The sequence below is a fragment of the Hyperolius riggenbachi genome, chromosome 5 (genome assembly GCF_040937935.1).
Source record: "Hyperolius riggenbachi isolate aHypRig1 chromosome 5, aHypRig1.pri, whole genome shotgun sequence".
NCBI lineage: Eukaryota > Metazoa > Chordata > Amphibia > Anura > Hyperoliidae > Hyperolius > Hyperolius riggenbachi.
The window spans coordinates 426814333-426832893 of record NC_090650.1 but is presented as its reverse complement, the minus strand read 5'-3'; the positions used below and the strand labels follow the sequence as shown (position 1 = coordinate 426832893).

At 42.0% G+C, this 18561-nt stretch overlaps 1 protein-coding gene across 6 annotated transcripts in view; it reads right to left on the bottom strand.

Moving 5' to 3' along the window:
- Window positions 1–18561, bottom strand: part of LOC137517891 (KH domain-containing, RNA-binding, signal transduction-associated protein 3-like) — a 228071-nt gene that overhangs the window by 87678 nt on the left and 121832 nt on the right. For all 6 annotated transcript variants that reach the window (XR_011020708.1, XM_068234960.1, XM_068234963.1 and 3 more), the window contains 3 exons: window positions 14829–14953; window positions 12371–12487; window positions 9136–9282 (listed from right to left, as the gene is read on the bottom strand). Coding sequence is in view for 5 of the 6 variants with exons in the window: in XM_068234960.1 (XP_068091061.1) it covers window positions 9136–9282; window positions 12371–12487; window positions 14829–14953 (389 nt within the window). In the remaining variant the exon portion in view is untranslated. The remainder of the gene's footprint in view (window positions 1–9135; window positions 9283–12370; window positions 12488–14828; window positions 14954–18561) is intronic.

Here is an 18561-nt window from a genome sequence, read left to right as displayed (position 1 = left end):
GGGGAAAAAATCTTTCAAAAAGACCTTGTAGTTTTTGAGAAAACTGATGTTAAAGTCTGCAAAGCTTCAGCGAAAATCCGAATTGGATTGCGGAAATTGGTTACGGAAAGCGGAATCGGTAGTGGTAATCGACAATGGCGGAAGTGGAAATTGGCAATTCTGACCATCCCTACTTCCTCACTCTTAGGTAAGTATTTATTTTTGACCTGAGGTTCACCTTGGGTTCTCTTTAAGACTGACCATTATTCATGTTCCTGTATCTTTGTCTTTTATTTTATTTGTCTTTTATTTGATAACATTTTGGGTTTTGGGGAGTTTAGTATTTTCTAAAAATTTATTTTGAGTATATGGATAACTTATCCATTATTTTGTATATCCGGTTCAGCGCCGCAGTGCCGAAAATCTCATGCATCCGAGCAACGTTCACCTCCCATTCATTCGCCTATAACTTTATTGCTACTTATCACAATGAATTGATCTATATCTTGTTTTTTCCGCCACTAATTAGGCTTTCTTTGGGTACTACATTTTGCTAAGAATTATTTTTTTCTAAATACATTTTAACAGGGAGATTAAGAAAGAAATGAAAAAAAAACATTATTTCTCAGTTTTTGGCCATTATAGTTTGAAATTAATATACGCTACCGTAATTAAAACCCATGTATTTTATTTGCCCATCTGTCCCGTTAATTACACCATTTAAACGATGTCCCTATCACAATTTATGGTGCCGATATTTCATTTAGAAATAAAGGTGCATTTTTTCAATTTAAATTAAATATAATAACATACTTTCTTGACATGTATATTTAAAAAGTTTAGACCCTTGGGTAACTATTTATGTTGTTTGGTTTTTTTTTTAATTGTATTTTTTTTATTTATTTTTTTAATAAAAAATGTATGTGGGTAATTTTTGGTGTGGTAGGGAAACTGCTTATTTTACATGTAAAATAAGCAAATTCTTTAATTAAAAATGTATGTGGGTGCAGTTTACTATTTGGCCACAAAATGGCCACAGTGAGAAAAGTCCTGGATGCGAACGATCTCGCATCCAGGAACCAAAATTCAGAGGAGTTGTTTCCTGGGGGCAGAAATACCACGCTCTCTGGAGAGAAAGCGTCGGTATTTCTGCAGGGAAGTTATATTGGTGAATGGGAATTATATTCCCATTCACTGATCGGGGGGCTAGCGGCGGGCGGCGGGTGCGCGCGCGGGCACGCGCCCGATCACGCGCACCACGCATTGAAAGCAGCAGTGCCTTTCTGGACGAGAAAGCTCGTCCAGAAAGGCCGAACTGGATATTATAGCAATCATTCCCTCAGCAGTGCATCCATTCATGCAGGCAAGAGGAAGTGGATTATTATTATTATTTATAAAATGCCAACATCTTCTGTGGCACTGTACAAAGTAGGAAAACAAACAAGGGGTTCATGATACAGGCAATGGTCTCCATTCACTAAGCTTATCTCCTGTCTTTAATAACGTTTCTAGAGTACTACAAAATTAGACAGGCTGATAGTTAACTGCATGTAAAAATAACTACAGAGGAGGTAACTTCACTAGAGAGGAGGTAACTTAAGGAGTGAAGAGATAAGATAACTCTCTCACTGTGTGGTGGTGGTACGTTTTCTCTTGTCTTATTATCTCCAGCATGATCTTAGTGAATTATCATCTTATCTCCTGTCTTTAATAACTCTTCTAGAGTTGTTACCATGGTGATAAGGCATGTAGTATTCAGGAAACATTTTACCTCAGGCAAACCTAAAGTTAACTCTTCTGTCTTTACGTTAAGGTGAGATCTCTAACGTTAACCTTTCAATCCTTAAAATAATTCATTTGTTAGACTCCAGAACTTCACTAGAGTTTTACCTACACTCTGGAACTCCCGTTCACCCTCCCCCCACCACCAGGCCCCCTCCTTCAACACCTTCAAGCAAGCCTTTAAAACACATCTTTTCCTGTTGGCCTACCGTCCCTCATCAATGCCCTAAACTCCACTAACTTCACATCATCTCCTACCTAGTGTGCCCTCCTCCTTAGATTGCAAGCCGTTGGGCAGAGTCCTCTGCCTTGTGTCTCTTGGTTGATCTTGTACTGATCCCATTCAATGACAAATACTTGATCACCACTTCATTGACTTCATGAGCCCAGCCTCGTAATTAAATGTCCTCCAGGGATACATGATCAAGTATTCGTCCGTTCTGTTTTGTTATCAGTAACCTTGTTTATTGTCCAGCACTGCATAATAAGTTGGTGCTCTACAAATAAAATAAATAATAATATAAAACAAAAAAGTGATAGTAGTTGCAGGAGGTGACCTCTGACTTTTCTCTCTGTGAGAGAAAAATCTAACAAATGGGGACATACACCGCAGTGAAGTCCTGACAGATGGATTGACCTGTTCCCACTTAATCATATCAGCAACAAAAGCCTTCAGCCAGAATCCTAATTAGACGAATAAACTCTTTCATCACATGAAATGTACATCTGTTGTTGTCAGCACTCATCAGTGTGACTTTTTATTAAAGTTCTAAATCGGAATCATTTTATTTGGCCAAATAAGTTTCCTCTTATAAGGGCCCGTATCCACTAGAGCGAATCTGCATGCGTTTCCTGCATGCAGATTCTTATAGACAATACAAGTGGATGGGGCTGTTTCCACTTGTCAGGATTCCTTTGCGTTTTTCTGTGCAGAAAAAATCTGCACGGCAGAGCCATCAGAATTCGCATACCGCATACCGCTATGCGATTCGCATACAATGTATTTAATAGGGAATTTGCATGCGGTTTTGGTAGGCAAATTTTCATGCGAATTCGCATGGAATCAATGGAAAAGCACACAGGCAGGGCCAGAGCTACCATAAGAAAAAATGGGCAATTGCCCCAGGGCCCCAGAGCCTGTAGAGGCCCCCAAGTTGTCCCCACCCATCTTAACTGTTGCTCCCCAGGGACTCTGCAGAGTCTGTTAAGTTGGGAGGTGATTGGGGGAGGGTCAGCAGCCAGCTCAGGGGCCCAGGAGGGAAATTTGGCAGCAACAAAGGGCCTTTTTGGCCGGGGGGTGTCTGTTGGGGGGGCCCCCAGGCTAATTTTGCCTTAGGGCCCAATTGTTACTTGAACTGGCCCTGCACACAGGCACTGCCGTGGTTAAATTCGCATACATCGTCATCCATGCGAGTTCGCATGAAAATTTGCATACAACCGCATGCGAATTTCGCACCCGCATGCGAATTTTTACCGCGGCAATTCCCACCGCACAAGTGGAAACGGGCCCTAAGAAGTTTGACTTAACTGTTGCTTAACGGACACAGACAATGGGATTTGAGCAGGAACAATATAGATATTACAGATCAAGGGCAGTATGACAGTTAACATAGTGGAAATCAGGATAAGGAGCATTCATGTTCCAGTTTCAGTTCTGTGCTGTAATGCTTTCAAGTCCCAGGCAGCCACCATAGGCCGTAATAGCAATTACGGCTATAGCAGCGCTCAGTGAGTCATTTTGAGCACCATCAAAAGACGGAGTCTAAATTACCACAGAAACACTGTAATTCATCCGCCAGCAATAGCTGGAAGCTGAATTACATCTTTCTCCCACTATCCATGGCGCCCTGGAGGAGGAATAGTAATTAACGCCGCCGGGACTTCTGCAGGAGCAGGGTTATGGAGTTAGGGTTTATCGGCTTTACCCTGCTCCAAATCTCCCGGCGGCCATTTAATAGGTACGCGTTTCAAAATTGCGGTTTGTGCTGGATGGATTTGCCTGGGTTTGCATTAAGCAGGGCTACTGCCTGAGGGAATAAGCTGTTCCTATGCCTGGAAGTTTTTGTTACAACTGACTCCTTTCATCTTCTTTTGTATGAACTGAACCAGACAGTCACTGATGATGTCATGGCTTTGATAATTGCAGTACAAAATACTTTGCAGAACAAAACTATACCCTTACTATTTTTTTTTTCTATTAAAAGCCGCAGGTGTATTGCATAGTGTAAGAACTGTAAACTTTGCGTAAAACCAAAATAACCAAGTTGTAACGATTGCGGAATTATCTCCGTGGTCAGCGCACAAGATGTGCGCTGACACTGCGAAAGTCTTCCACAAGCGTATAAAAATTACAGAACCCAGCTTTGGTGCAATGCCCCTGTAGAGAGAAAGTGAGCACAGAGACAGAATGTATGTGTGTCCACCAATCCAGTCGCCACCCGGCGACGGCGAACACACAACAGCGGAAAAGCAGTGGGAATGCAATCGCAAGAGTGGCGATTGCCAACAGTGACACAAGGCCGAGTAAGACAGAGCACAAATGTAGCAAGAAAGACACAGCAAATAACAATGATCAGAACGCCAAGGAAAATAACAAACGCACTCGCTAAGCTCGGTCACTGCACGAAAAGCGCAACAGCGACAAAGCACGCTAATGGCACGGTCTCCACACGAAAAGCACAACAGAGACAAAGCACGCCAACCCTAACTAATGGATGTAACACAAAATCGAAAAGAGAATGTGAACACTTGCTAAACGGTTGCCTCACCGAGCCTACAGCAAGTGTTCTCTCCAGACAAGACAGACAGAAGGAGTAGCCAGTAGCAACCGCTGCTCTGGCCTACACTCCCAGACAGAAGGAACCACCGCCACTACCGCTAGGGCGAATGCAATCCCAACAGACAGTATGATTTCCTGTCGACCGCCGCTGGCGACAAGACAATCGCAACTGATAGACAGTACAAGGCAAAAAAGATAATGCAATCTGACTACGCTAGAAGGAATTACTCTAAGATAATCTTAGCAAACGATTTGCAAAGGCTGACACTCCAGGTAAGTAAGCAGAAACAAACCAGTATGACCAGCAGGGAATTCTGGGAAGAAATTGTATTTATACTGCAAGCCATCAAAGGAAGCAGCTAAGCAATTTGCATGACAAGTGTATGCAAATTCCTCCCCAGAACAGCAGCTCTGCAACTTGCAGAGTGAAGACAGGTCTCTTTTCCAGAGACCTGCAGCACTCAGACCTAAAAAATGGTCAAACAGCTGTCTGCCAGTGCAGACAGCAGCGCAGATCATTACACAAGTTATCCAAATTATATTCTGATTCTACCTCAAATAAGTAGACCTTAAATAAGTAGTCTTCTACTGAAATGTAGTTCAAAAGAATACAAAACTTTTATTGGACACTTTATTTCATCAACGCGTTTCACAGTGTAAGCCACTTCCTCAGGTCGATTTATGTGCTGTTAACAGGTGCCGAGACTGAGTACAGCATTTTGGAGGAAAATAAGCAAAACAGAAGCAAGAAAATGTCAAGTTATAGCCATAAGAGTTAAAGAGGAACTCCAGTGAAAATAATGTAATAAAAAAGTGCTTCATTTTTACAAAAATTATGTATAAATGATTTAGTCCGCATTTCCCATTGTACAATTTTTCCTCTCCCTGATTTACATTGTTACATTTATCACATGGTGACATTTTTACTGCTGGCAGGTGATGTCACTTTACGGAGATGCTGCTTGCATTTGTGGCAGTTGGAAACAGCTGTTATTTCCCACAATGCAGCAAGCAGGGATGGTCGTAGTCAGCCAACTTTGCTACGCTGGAAATACGCGTAGTTTTACGCAATTACGCTTCGCCAAACTACGGCTTCGAAAACAAATATTCGCTTCGTATGCATTTCGTAGAATACGTGTTAAAATACGCAATTACGCGTAGTGCGAAGCGTATTGTATGCGGATACTTATGCCTGTATGCAGAAAATTGTACGCATTCATTTCTTTATAAATGCATTTACTGGAAACCCTTCTATGCGTACATTCCCCTTTCCAATGCGTAAATTTGTATGCATACAATCGCATGCGAAAAAATTGACGCGAGTAACGCATTCGTAGTTCACTACGCAATACACATATTAACTACGCATAGTGGGCGTAAGCTACGCGTAGCGGTACTTCGCTACGCGTAAATTCGTAAGCGTAGTTTTGAAACTTCACCTATGAACTACGATGCGTAGATGCGAACTACGATGCGTAAATTCGCACTGGCGTAGTTTCTGCTCATCCCTGGCAGCAAGGCTCCCACAGTGTGATGTCAGGACCTCAGTGCTGTGAGGCACTGACATCATACAGTATGAGGGGTTTCACCACTAAATCAGCCATACAGAGCCCGCTGATGATCCGTTTGAGAAAAGGAAAAGATTTGTCATGGGGAAGGGGGTATCAGCTACTGATTGGGATGAAGTTCAAATCTTGGTAACGTTTTCTGTTTAACCTATTCCATCTTGGTATAAGGCTCACTACTGCAACTTTTTTCATTTATGCTTATTCTTCTAATCTTACTTCAAAACCAGATAAAAGAAAGTCACACTTGCACTGCAACGCTGCCATAAACACAAGCAGGCTCGTTGTCATGACACCTCCCGCCTTAGCGCTGGGCTTTGACTGCAATGCCCATACCAGCAATGCAAACCAAGAACAGGAGGCCCTTAGCAAGAAGTGCATCCAGCTCGCTATAAATAGCACACCAAGCACATTAAGTTAAAAAGGATGACTGCGTTGAATGAGAATCTTGTATTCCAGAGGCTTTATTACATCAATAACAGTGATGGAAGGAACAAACATTACATTCTACATGTAAATAGCCTGCTTACTCATAACATAATGTCCATCAGGGAGGAGGCCTACTGAATATGGGCGTAAGCCGGTCATAAACATGCTTCAAATAATTTGATCACCTAAAGAACCATGTGCCGTTAAGAAACACAATGAACATTAAGCGGTGTTATGAATAGGGTGAGCAGCTATATGTGTATCATATAAAACAACATTTTACGCAAATGAAGTAAACCACTTGAATCATATATCAGCTAAAGTAATCAAAAATACAAAACAATACTTTATATAGCCCAAAAACAGAATGCGAAACCCCAAGCAAGGGAAGAAGCAAGGGAAGAAAGACAATGGGAATGGATATAAGCGCCATAGGGAGGGGGGGAGGAGTGCAAGCAGGAAGGGGCGGAGAGAAGAAAGCAAATGTGGTAAAGAAGGTCAAAGGTAGGTGAAAGAGGAGAGAGGGAGAGGAGGAAAGAGAAGGTAATAAAAATAAAAGAAGAGGAAAAGGGAATGGGAGAGGAGAGAAAGAAGTGACATAGACAAAAAAAGGAAGATGGGTGGAGGTTTGAGGAAGGAATTGAAAAGAATGAAAGAAAAAGATATAGAAGAGGAATGCAAAAAAAATAAAAAAATAAAAATAGATCTCTTAATCACAAAAAAGTTCACATTCAGAATTCAATTAGTTTTGTTTTGTGTGGTTCAAAAATGCAATTATTTATGTGTTGCATCATTATTTTTTATGCTATCATCATTACGTGAAACACATTTGCGATTTTAGGGAGATGAGGGGCGGAGCTTCACACCACATGAGGAAATCACATGAACATTGCATAGTACTGAGCTTGCTATGCCGTTTTTTTTTTTTTGTGTTCCCATAGGCCATACCAATGATACCATACAGAAGTTCCAGCAGGCAGTGCGATTGTGCTCTGGTAATAATCACAATGCAAGCAATTGCCATGGTGGAAACTGGTGGGCACACTATTGCAGTGTTAATCACGGCCCCCCTGCGAGTTTCCAAATGTGTGAGATCTGATTTTTGGATTTGAACATGTCTAGTGAGTAAGAAATCTCAGCTCCAGCACCACTCTTTTGAGTCCTTGCTAAACACCTACTAGCAGAAAAGGCACTGAGCCCCCCTTATAGATTAGCAGTTATGGGCCGAAATTTTGCATTTGTGAAATTTCGCATAGAAATTCGCATTTTTGCATTGTAATCGTAATGCAAAATTTCAGGGAAATCATCATTGATTTTGTATGTAATAGTAGTATTTCATAATCTCGCATAATTCTTCGAGTAATTTTTGCACAATTTTGCAAAATTTCGTTCCGACTTTGGCAGTTAATAACAAAGCCCCCCCCCCAAAATAATTTTTCAAAAAGACATTGTAGTTTTTGAGAAAATCGATTTTAAAAATGCAAAGAAAAATGTTTTTTAAACTGTCATTTTTCCAAGTTTAAAAACCATTTTTTCTTTGAATTTTTGAAATCGATTTTCTCAAAAAACATATGGTTTATTTGGGAAATTCTTTTTTTTTCCTTGTACCCACTATTCCCTTTAAAATATGTAGCAATTTTGGTAGCAATAGCATGTATGGGGGCTTTGCTATTAACCTCCAAAGTTGGCACAAAATTACGCAAAATTTCGCAAAAATTACACAAATTTGTATGCAAAATTATGAATGACTATGAAATCAATTTAGTTTGCAAATCGTAATTACGTATAGGCGTAATTGTGAAAATGCTGTGAAATTGTAATTTTGCTGATTACGATCATCACTATAGATTAGCAAGAAGTTATAAATCAGGATGATACCATTTATTGGCTAACTAGAAATGAATAAAAATAAGCAAGCTTTCGGCCTTGCAGCCTTCGTCGGGCTTATATCCTGTTAGTTTGCAGGCTGGTGGTACAGACAGCTTTATACATGCAACATCAAAAGGGAAAACAGATATTTTTTTCAAGCATAAATACATGTCATTAAGATGCCTTAATTCAAACAGACCATCTAAATGGGGTTAGAGGTTGTTAGCTGAGATAAGGATCCTTGTTTACTCCCTGCTCACAGACCTGGGATTAGGATTGACCCAGAGGTATCGTAAATTCTTAGTTCACAAGTTCAGCTAGAATGGCTGAGAAAGTTCAAATATCATCAGCCTCATACCAATATAAAAAGTTGTTGTCTTTATTCAAACCCTTCTCCACAGCTTTGAACCGATTTATAAATTTTGTTTCTGCTATTAATCGATCATTTGACGTTTTGAAGCCACCCTTCAGGGCAGTGACACGAAGATCTTCCATGCTGTGTCCATTGGACCGAAAGTGTGTAGCAACTGGGAGTCCAGATTTTACTGCTACCACTATAGATTAGGTGATGGTGCCCTTCTGGCTGGCCTATCCCAATGAATCCCAATGAATAGGGTTTTTTTGCTCTAGTCTTGGTCCAGTTTCTTGGTTTCAGAGAATGCTGTTCTCTCATTGGCGTAAACGCATTACCTATCAAAAATAGTTACAATTTAAATCTTTGAAAACACTTACAGGAATGAGAAACTTCTTAATTTCTTCCAAAGCATGTCCCATCCTGGCGTAAGCTTCTGCAGGGGGTGCAAAGACCTCAATGAGCACATGAAGGTCATCATTGAGGTGGAAATATTTTGCCTCTCCACTTTTTCTGAGCTCTTCTTCCTGCAACAGTAAACAAGAGTGTGTTATCTTACTATCCGTGAGAAAACCAAGGTTTCATTGTTAACTTCTAATTACCAGGGGGATCTATCCAACCAATGAGAGCTCTTATGCTCGGTACACACCATACAATTTTATGGCAGATTTACTTGCCAGATCGATTATTTCCAACATGTCCGATCTGAATTTCGATCGATTTTTCAATTTTCTGATTTTTTTTTATCGTTTTTTTTCCGATTGATTTTCGTTTAATTCAATGAAAATCAATTAAAAACCGATTGAAAAATGATTTAAAAAGCGATCGTAAAATTGAAAAATCGAATTAAATTCAGATTGGACCTGTTGGAAATAATTGATCTGGCAGGCAAGTCTGCTAGAAAATTGTATGGTGTGTACCTAGCATTAAATGGGCTTGGTTGAGGGGTCTTACAGTTATGATGCTTAGCAACAAGACATCACTGTGGAAGAATCCCTCATTAGCCAATACTCAGCAGAATACATCCCTGCCTCACTGGGCCCAAACGTTCACATTTTTGCATCAAATTTTCTTATTCATGTACCGTACCTTAAATATGATCAGAAAACATTTGTCAGGATTTATGCAAAATAAAGATTTGCATAATGTTTCAAACGCACATGTCCGAATAGCGTGAATTTGTGTGAATTCTGCCTCTTAACTTCATTGCAAAAGTCAGAGCTCTGCAAGATCGGTACTCTCATCCCTAGAAGCAACTAGTAAACTACAATAGAGTACACTGACACAACAGCGCATCACATTGAACATGCAGATTAACAAGATGTACAGTATAAGCATGTGACCATTTTGCATACACTCAATTTAAAGGAATTCTGTAGGGGTCGGAGGAAAATGAGTTGAACTTACCCGGAGTTTCTAACGGTTCCTCGCCGACATCCTGTGCCCATGCAGCCACTCACCGATGCTCCGGCCCCGCCTTTGGTTCACTTCTGGAATTTCAGACTTTAAAGTCTGAAAACCACTGCGCCTGCGTTGCCGTGTCCTCGCTCCCACTGATGTCACCAGGAGCGTACAGCGCAGGTGTAGACCGCACTGGTGACATCAGTGGGAGCGAGGACACGGCAACGCAGGAGCAGTGGTTATCAGATTTTAAAGTCTGAAATTCCAGAAGTGAACCGTAGGCGGGGTCAGAGCATCGGTGAGTGGCTGCGCGGGCACAGGATGTCTGCGGGGGACCATTAGAAGACACGGGTAAGTTCAATTCATTTTCCCCCGACCCCCCTACAGTATTCCTTTAAGCATAAAAGTTGTTGCATGTGTATATTCTATCACACTCAGGTCATGATGAAATCGCATGTATAAGATGGAAGATGGCCTTACTTGGTCCAAGTAAGAAGTGGACTTCTTGTTAGCACTGGCTTCTCCATATTATTTTCTAAGGGAAGTGGTTAATGCATTATTGCACGGATCTAGTAACTGGGCAGTACGTTAGCTGTACATAAGCAATTTTCATCACTAACAAGAACAAATCTAACTGAACTACACTCATGGGGCTCCCAACCAGACACAGAAATTTCCTCAAAGAAACCCCATGCCAATAGTGATGGTCATGTCTAGGATACCTCATGGAGAAACATGTGATCAGTTTGGTCAGGTGATAGATATATAGGTAAGTCTCTGATTTGCTAGTCATGATCACGTGGTAAAGCAGGATGTGATCACAGCAAATCAGAGCTTTGCAAATCTATTAGCTGTTTAATCAAATCACATGCTTCTCCATGAATTCTAGGCATGAGCATCACCAGGCCTGGCGCTATAAGTAAGACAAAGGGGGCAATTGCCCTGGGGCCCCAGAGTCCCTGGGGGCCCCGGGCCCCCTTTGCCAATGGCAGCCAAAGATGGTGCGTCCCCCAGCCCGTGGAAGCTGCTGATTGCTTTGCCTGCGTGTGGTCTAGCCCTGAGCTGTATACCGGTGTGTGTGGAGGGGAATGACGCGAGTCGGGGAGGAGTCGACGCTACATACATACCTGATTCCTCCTCCTGGCGGTGTTGACAATAGTGTCCTGGTCTCCATGGTTAGCTGGCTGTCTGCATGTGTTACATACACGCGGCCAGCCATAGGTATGGACGTCACATCAGTGTGTCCATGCCTGCAAGGAGAAGAAGCACTTGACGTAGCTGGCTGGACCGGACCATGGGGGAATTGGATGTGCCTGCTGCCTGACTCTGTTCTGGTGAGTCAGGGCTGTCAGGCTTAGCTGACTTTCTCACCGCTCTAGTGGGGGGTGGGTAGGAATGTTCTCGACCCTGGCTGCCATCCATATAAATGTGGGGGAGGGGGGGGGGGGGTGTTTGGACTTCAAGCCTGCCCTACATATCCCTTAAAGGAATGGGGGGTGGTTTGGACTTAAGCCTGCATTAACCCTCAAATTGACAGGGGGGGGGACTTCAGGCTTGCTACCAATACTGGGGGGGGGGGGGGGGGTGGAACTGCCTACGGCAACACAGTGGTGAGGTGGTAGTGGTGGGTGGTTAAGAGGGCCCCCGAGGTACTTTTGCCCCGAGGCCCCAATGGAGCTAGAACCGGCCCTGAGCATCACTACTTGCCAACCAAGGGTGGGGAGGGAGCTCTAGAATAGAAGGGGATCTGTTTTTCCTTCTCCCTCCACTAAAGAGTAAATAAATTTTTAATTGCAATGCAATAAGCTGTAGTCCCAGCCAGTCAACATTTTAGTTTCAACCTCATAGTAGCATAGGACGCAATTCACATGCTGCTGGTTGTTTTGCGCAGGCAGCACATGACAATATTGCTAGTACTAACAGCAGCAGAGTACCAGCCATTGTGCAATAAGCACGACCCATGGTGCATGGGTACATGACAATATTACCAGCAGTAGGTGGATCAGGCCCATATGCTCACCATCAAGTTCAACCCCAACATTTCCATCTGAAACTACCACATGTTTTCTTTGACCATAGTAAAGCAACATAAATACCACTATTAGTAAAATGCAGATGTCTTCATTTAATGGAAAAATAGACTTTCCCTCTCCTGGAATGTCTTGTGATCTGAAACAACCGGGGTCAGTTATTTTGAATAATAGGGGTAATTACCTTGGCTTTATCCCTCATGGAACCCTTTCCTAGAATGGACATCTTCGTCAAAGTGTCTTCTTGTAACCTTTTCAGGGAATTACCACGTGGGCCCAGGAGTTTACCGACAAAGTTAAACTGCACAGTGACAAAGAGAAAAACAAAAATTAACTTAAGGTTGCAGACAGCTGTAAAAGCAAAATAAATAATTACATAACATCGATGCTTCTTTAATAGTATTGGCCATTTCCCGGTTTCTTCTACTTGGGGAGAGTTGAGGAGTTTATATGGAGAACACTAGAGATGCTACAAAGAAGTGCCCTCAGTTCTTGGTACCAATAGTGTGTGCCATGCCTACATGCTCTATATATGCTTCTTCACTCACTTTTAACCTCCCTGGCGGTAAGTCCAACCTACGTTCGGGCTAGCCGCCGGAAAGGATCACATGGCCCCCAGAGGATTTTTTTAAATAAAATTTGATTTATATGCTTAAGCTAGAAATTTTCTAGCTAACCATGCCCCCCAAGTCCCTCCGTTCTCCCCCGATCAACCCCGATTGCCGCCATTAAACGTATCCCCCAGGGATCCCGCGATGGTGCAGCCTCCCAATCAGCTCCAGGCTTCGTTATGGGGAGGATCGGGACTGCACATGACATCGATGACTGAAGCTAAATGGTGAAGCTGCGGCTCTCGCGGGATCGCAGATGGGTAAATATTGCCGTGGCGATCGGTGCATCAGAGCGGTGGCGGGGGACTTGGGGGCCATAGTTAGCTAGCAAAATGCTAGCTTAAGCATTTAAATCAAATTTTATTGTAAAAAATCCTCCAGCGGACGCAGCATCTAAAACTGGATACCGCCAGGAAGGTTAAGAAGAACTAAAGAAAATTATTTGATAGAGGCATAACACTCGTAAATGAGTAAAGGGGGGAGTGGGGGGAATGAAAACTTTGTAAATACGAAGCAATCAGCAAAGAGATTGTTGATTTTTTTGTAAGCCTATTTGACCGAACCAAACGTTGGATGGCAAGTAGCTGTTCAACCAAGAGAAGAACCTCCATGTTCTTCTATTGATCTTGTATCTCTATTGTGGCCATTGACCTAGGTCAAAAAGGTGAATGAAGTGTTCGTAGAAATGAGCACAAATTTAGCAAAATCGTAATTTTGCATCATAATTCGCAATTACTAGGCAAAATTGTGATACTGAATTTTGGGAAAAATTGTAAATAATTTTGTTTGTAAACATGATCAGGATCCATCATTTTGCAATTTCACTGAATTAATTGTCACGTAATTGTGTACAGACTTTAGCTGTTAATAGCAAAGCCCCCATACGTGTCATTGTTGTTACCAAAATTGCTACGTATGTAAGTAGAGTGGGAACAAGTCAAAAAGACCTTGTCGATTTTGAGAAAAACCACTTGAGGACCAGGCTATTCTGCACTGATCTGTGCTGCGTGGGCTCTCCAGCCCACAGCACAGATCTGGTTGCAGCCAGGGCGACCAGACTTCCCCCCTTTTTTCCCCACTAGGGGGATGTCCTGCTGGGGGGGGGGTCTGATCGCCGCCGGCTATCTGTGTTTTTTAGGGGAGGCTCCTCAAAGCCCCCCTCCACAGCGATTTCCTCCCTCCCTCTGCTTCCCTCCCTCCCCTCCTTCCTATGGGCGGCACAGGACGGCAGCAGCGTCGTATGATGTAAACAGCGGGGATTTCTTCCCCGCGTGTTTACATTTAGCCTGCGAGCCGCGATTGGCGGCTCGCAGAATGTTCACGGAGACACCCTCCGTGAACTGACATGGAAAGGCGTTTCCATGGGAAACCACTTGCGACCTGCCGACGCCTATCGGCGTAGGCGGTCGTTAAGTGGTTATGTATGGGGGCTTTGTGTTTACTGTGAAATTACACAGAAATTAAGCAAAATTACAAAAAGATGACAGAAAAATCAATTAAACTGTCCAAATCATATTTACATATGACCATAATTGTGAAAATTTCGCATTATCATAATTAGCAGATTACGATCACCACTGAGTGATTGAAAAAACACTTACTCTACCCCATTAGAATTAGCGACATTATTCAATTTTTAAAGTGCTAAAAACGATCCTAAAGGGAAGTACTGAGCAGATGAAAAACAAATATATACAGCATCCAATCCTTTAACGAACAACAGATAGATGTGTTAGGGTCCATTCATGCTGTGCCTGTTGCATTCTGGACACAACGTACAATATCATTTCATCACAGCGAGGTGGTGTTTTCACATTGAGTATGGTGAGGTGGGTTCCGATAGAGTAATACATCGTAACAACATGCACATTTAGTGACGGTGAAGCATACGCTCATTGTACTTTATGCTTCACTGTATAGTTGCTCTGTATATTTAATGGGCAGCACAGCTTTTCACTAGCATTGCGATAGTGTCACAGCACAAGGTGCACAATGTGAAAGGACCCTTTCTAAACTGGATGCACCACTTACTTTTGGAAACTGCTTAATAGGAATTAGGACTTTCTGGGCCAATTTCATGTTCTTATTTATCACTACGTCAATATACTGGTCTTCAGTGCTGTCTGCATCTTCTCCCTTCTGAATTTTTTCAATCTCTGCAAAAAAAAATTAAAAGACGATTTGAAAGTTGTGTACAGCAGGGTGCATGATGTGCATAAGTGCCTATGTAAGATAAATAAAGTATGCCAAATAAGTCCCAAATAATCTCTAAAGCCTCGTACACACGATACAATTTTCCATCAGATTGACGGGTAATCTGATAAGAAAATGCATCCATGGGCATAACTAGAAATCACTGCACCCCCCTGCAAAACTTTGGATGGGGCCGCTTCCACCAAAATCTGCTGCACATATTTTCTCGAATATAATTTTTCAATTACATTAGCTTTTGTGATAAAACAGACACAGACATACATGGTGTGCACACCAGGAATACTGAAAACCGACAGCCGAGTGTGCTCCCAGCCTCAGCTTATTGATGGAGCATCCAGCATCACTGCAGTACACAGCACTTGGGGAGGGGTAGAGAGGTTGGGTGTGGGCACTGCACAGAAGACCCCATTGCACACTGAATAGGGACTGTCTCCAAACCTTTGTCTGCAAAACTTTGTATGATTCCTTATCAGTGGCTAAGCAGATGTCATTAGAACAATTGTGCAGAGAGCCGAAGGTTTTTTTTTTTCTCCTTGCCATTAGTTGTCAGTCTTTCAGGACGGGGCCCCCTGTGGCTTCTGGACTTCCTGCGGCTGCATCCCTTGCAGGGTCTATTGTTATACCCCTGGTTGCATCGTGTGTTAATGTCCAAACTGTTCCTGTTCGATATTGCAATTGATTTTCCATTGATAACTACCCAAAATTGATTGCGTTATCGTTCGCAATTTGATTGGACCACTCAGAAATTACTGTATCGATTCGTCAATCTGATATAAAATTGTACCGTGTACTAGGCTTGATGGTGTAATGGTTAAGGGCTCTGCCTCTGACACAGGAGACCAGGGTTCGAATCTCGGCTCTGCCTGGTCAGTAAGCCAGCACCTATTCAGTAGGAGACCGTAGGCAAGTCTTCCTAACACTGCTACTGCCTATAGAGCGCGCCCTAGTGGCTGCAGCTCTGGCGCTTTGAGTCCGCCAGGAGAAAAGCGTGATATAAATGTTATTTGTCTTGTCTTGTCTAATACAATACTACAATTAACATATCGGTTTGTTATCAGTCTTGTCTACCTGGAGAGATATGAATACATTTTGGCTGTTGTTTAAAGAGACACTGAAGCGAAAAAAAAATTATGATATTATGATTTGTATGTGTAGTACAGCTAAGAAATAAAACATTAAGATCAGATACATCAGTCTAATTGTTTCCAGTACAGGAAGAGTTAAGAAACTCCAGTTGTTATCTCTATGCAAAAAAGCAATTAAGCTCTGGGACTTTCAAAGTCATGGAGAGGGCTGTTATTTGACTTTTATTATCTCAAATGTTATTGAACTATTTACTTTTTCTCTGCTAGAGGAGAGGTCATTAGTTCACAGACTGCTCTGAAAGAATCATTTTGAATGCTGAGTGTTGTGTTATCTGCACATATTATAGAATGATGCAGTGTTAGAAAAAACACTATATACCTGAAAATAAAAATATGAGAATATTTTCTTTGCTGCAAAACTTCTAGTAATTATTCATAGTACACAACCAATTCATTATATCATATTTTTTTTTCGCTTCAGTGTCTCTTTAAGTACAATTTTTTTCACTATTGTAGCTCCCAAGAAGGCGTGGTCAACAACATGCTATATGTTAGTGCTAAATGTATGCTAATTGTATGCAAATGTATGTAGTTTGAAAAAAAAAGGAAAATACAAGCACTATACAAATATTGCCATTATAATTATCATTTAATTATTGTAGAGGAACCGAAAGCCCTTGTTGAAGAGCCGCTTAGCAATGTAGATGCACATAATTGTGACTTGCTGGGACTCCATAGAAAATATATAGAAGGACTTCAGGAAGTTGAGTACAGAGGCATGTCTAAAGGGGTGCAGGTATGGCATGTCCCATGGGTGCCACTGGTGTTCTCCATACAGATTCTAATTTTTTTAACTGGGGACATTATGTTGCCTGGTTACATCTTTTTGGGGAATACATATAAGCTAACCTATTGCTAATCCATTCTTACTGGCCATGCTTCACCTCAACTTAGACACAACCAATTAAAACAAGTCAAAATATTTTGGGGGTGCACTCCTTCCCTGGGGGTGGATTTCAGTGTTTGCTATAGGCGCTGTTTTCCCTAGATACACCTCTGGTTGAGTATTAGTCACATAAGTACACACCTCCACCTATACCATCATATAGTGGTGAATAAAGTTCTTCTTTAACAGAGGAATGTTCCATAACTCCCAACTTTTTGAGATGTGAAAAAGGGACACTTAAGCCACGCTCCTGCCACACCCCCACCACGCCTCTAGTCACCCATATCATAAAGATTTAATAAGAAACACATGTTGTTTTATAATTCAAACCACACTGGTCCTTTCTATCCTAGTTCATTTCCTTCATAGTAACATTTTAAAATTAGTAATATATCAATTTAAAGGTTGGGAATAAAGTCTAGAGTCAAACACATTTTTAGTAGAGAAATATATATATTTACATAGAGGGACAAATGAGGGTGAAACAGGGACAAAGGGACAGGGCTCCCAAAAAGGGACTGTCCCTCTGAAAAAGGGACTGTTGGGAGCTATGATGTTCAGAAGAAGACATATTTGCAATGAACCAATCAGTTATGCTCCAAGGATGCCAGTACTCTGTGGAGTGCTACTGAAACTTTTGCCGAAACAAACTCACAAGAAGTTAGGGTAGACACATCCAATTTGGGTTGGCCAGTGATTGGCCAATTTTACAACTCCCGTGTTGCATGAGAGCTTACCTACATAATCTGTTCATATTATTTAAAATCTTTTGGCCCCCATACTACATGGAGGTGGTGAAATTGATAAGGGTTGGTTCACAGGGGCAACTGTTGGTGGCTTGTTTTGCCAAGTATTGTCTTGCTTGCTTAAAAGGAATTTTATTGATAAGGTGTGAAAATATAACCTAGGAGTAAAATAAGGGTGCGTACGAACATCCAGCTTTGATTGGTCAATGACTGCCTGGCCAGTTTTACTATTTCTATGTAGTATGAGAGATTTTACACAATCTGTTCATTTGGTGACCCTCATTCTACATGGAAATGCTAAATTTGTACAAAACTTAGCCATTCAAAATAAGATTTGTGTACACACAATAAACCTGAATACTGAAGCAGAAAAAAAGTCAACTAAAAGCAAAGCCTACCCTGGTGGTCAGCTTAACTTTCCAGGAGGTGCGCAACAAGACAAGACAAGACAAATAACATTTATATCGTGCTTTTCTCCTGGCGGACTCAAAGCGCCAGAGCTGCAGCCACTAGGACACGCTCTATAGGCAGTAGCAGTGTTAGGGAGACTTGCCAAAGGTCTCCTACTGAATAGGTGCTGGCTAACTGAACAGGCAGAGCTGAGATTCGAACTCTGGTCTCCTGAGGCACAGCCCTTAACCATTACACAATCCAGCCCATGAGGTCCCCCTGCAAAATTGTGTCCTCTATGCATCGCAGTCGCACACTCTCGACTGCCATTTGCCAGCTCCCGATCACGTGACTCACATCAGTTATGTGATCAGGAGCCAGCG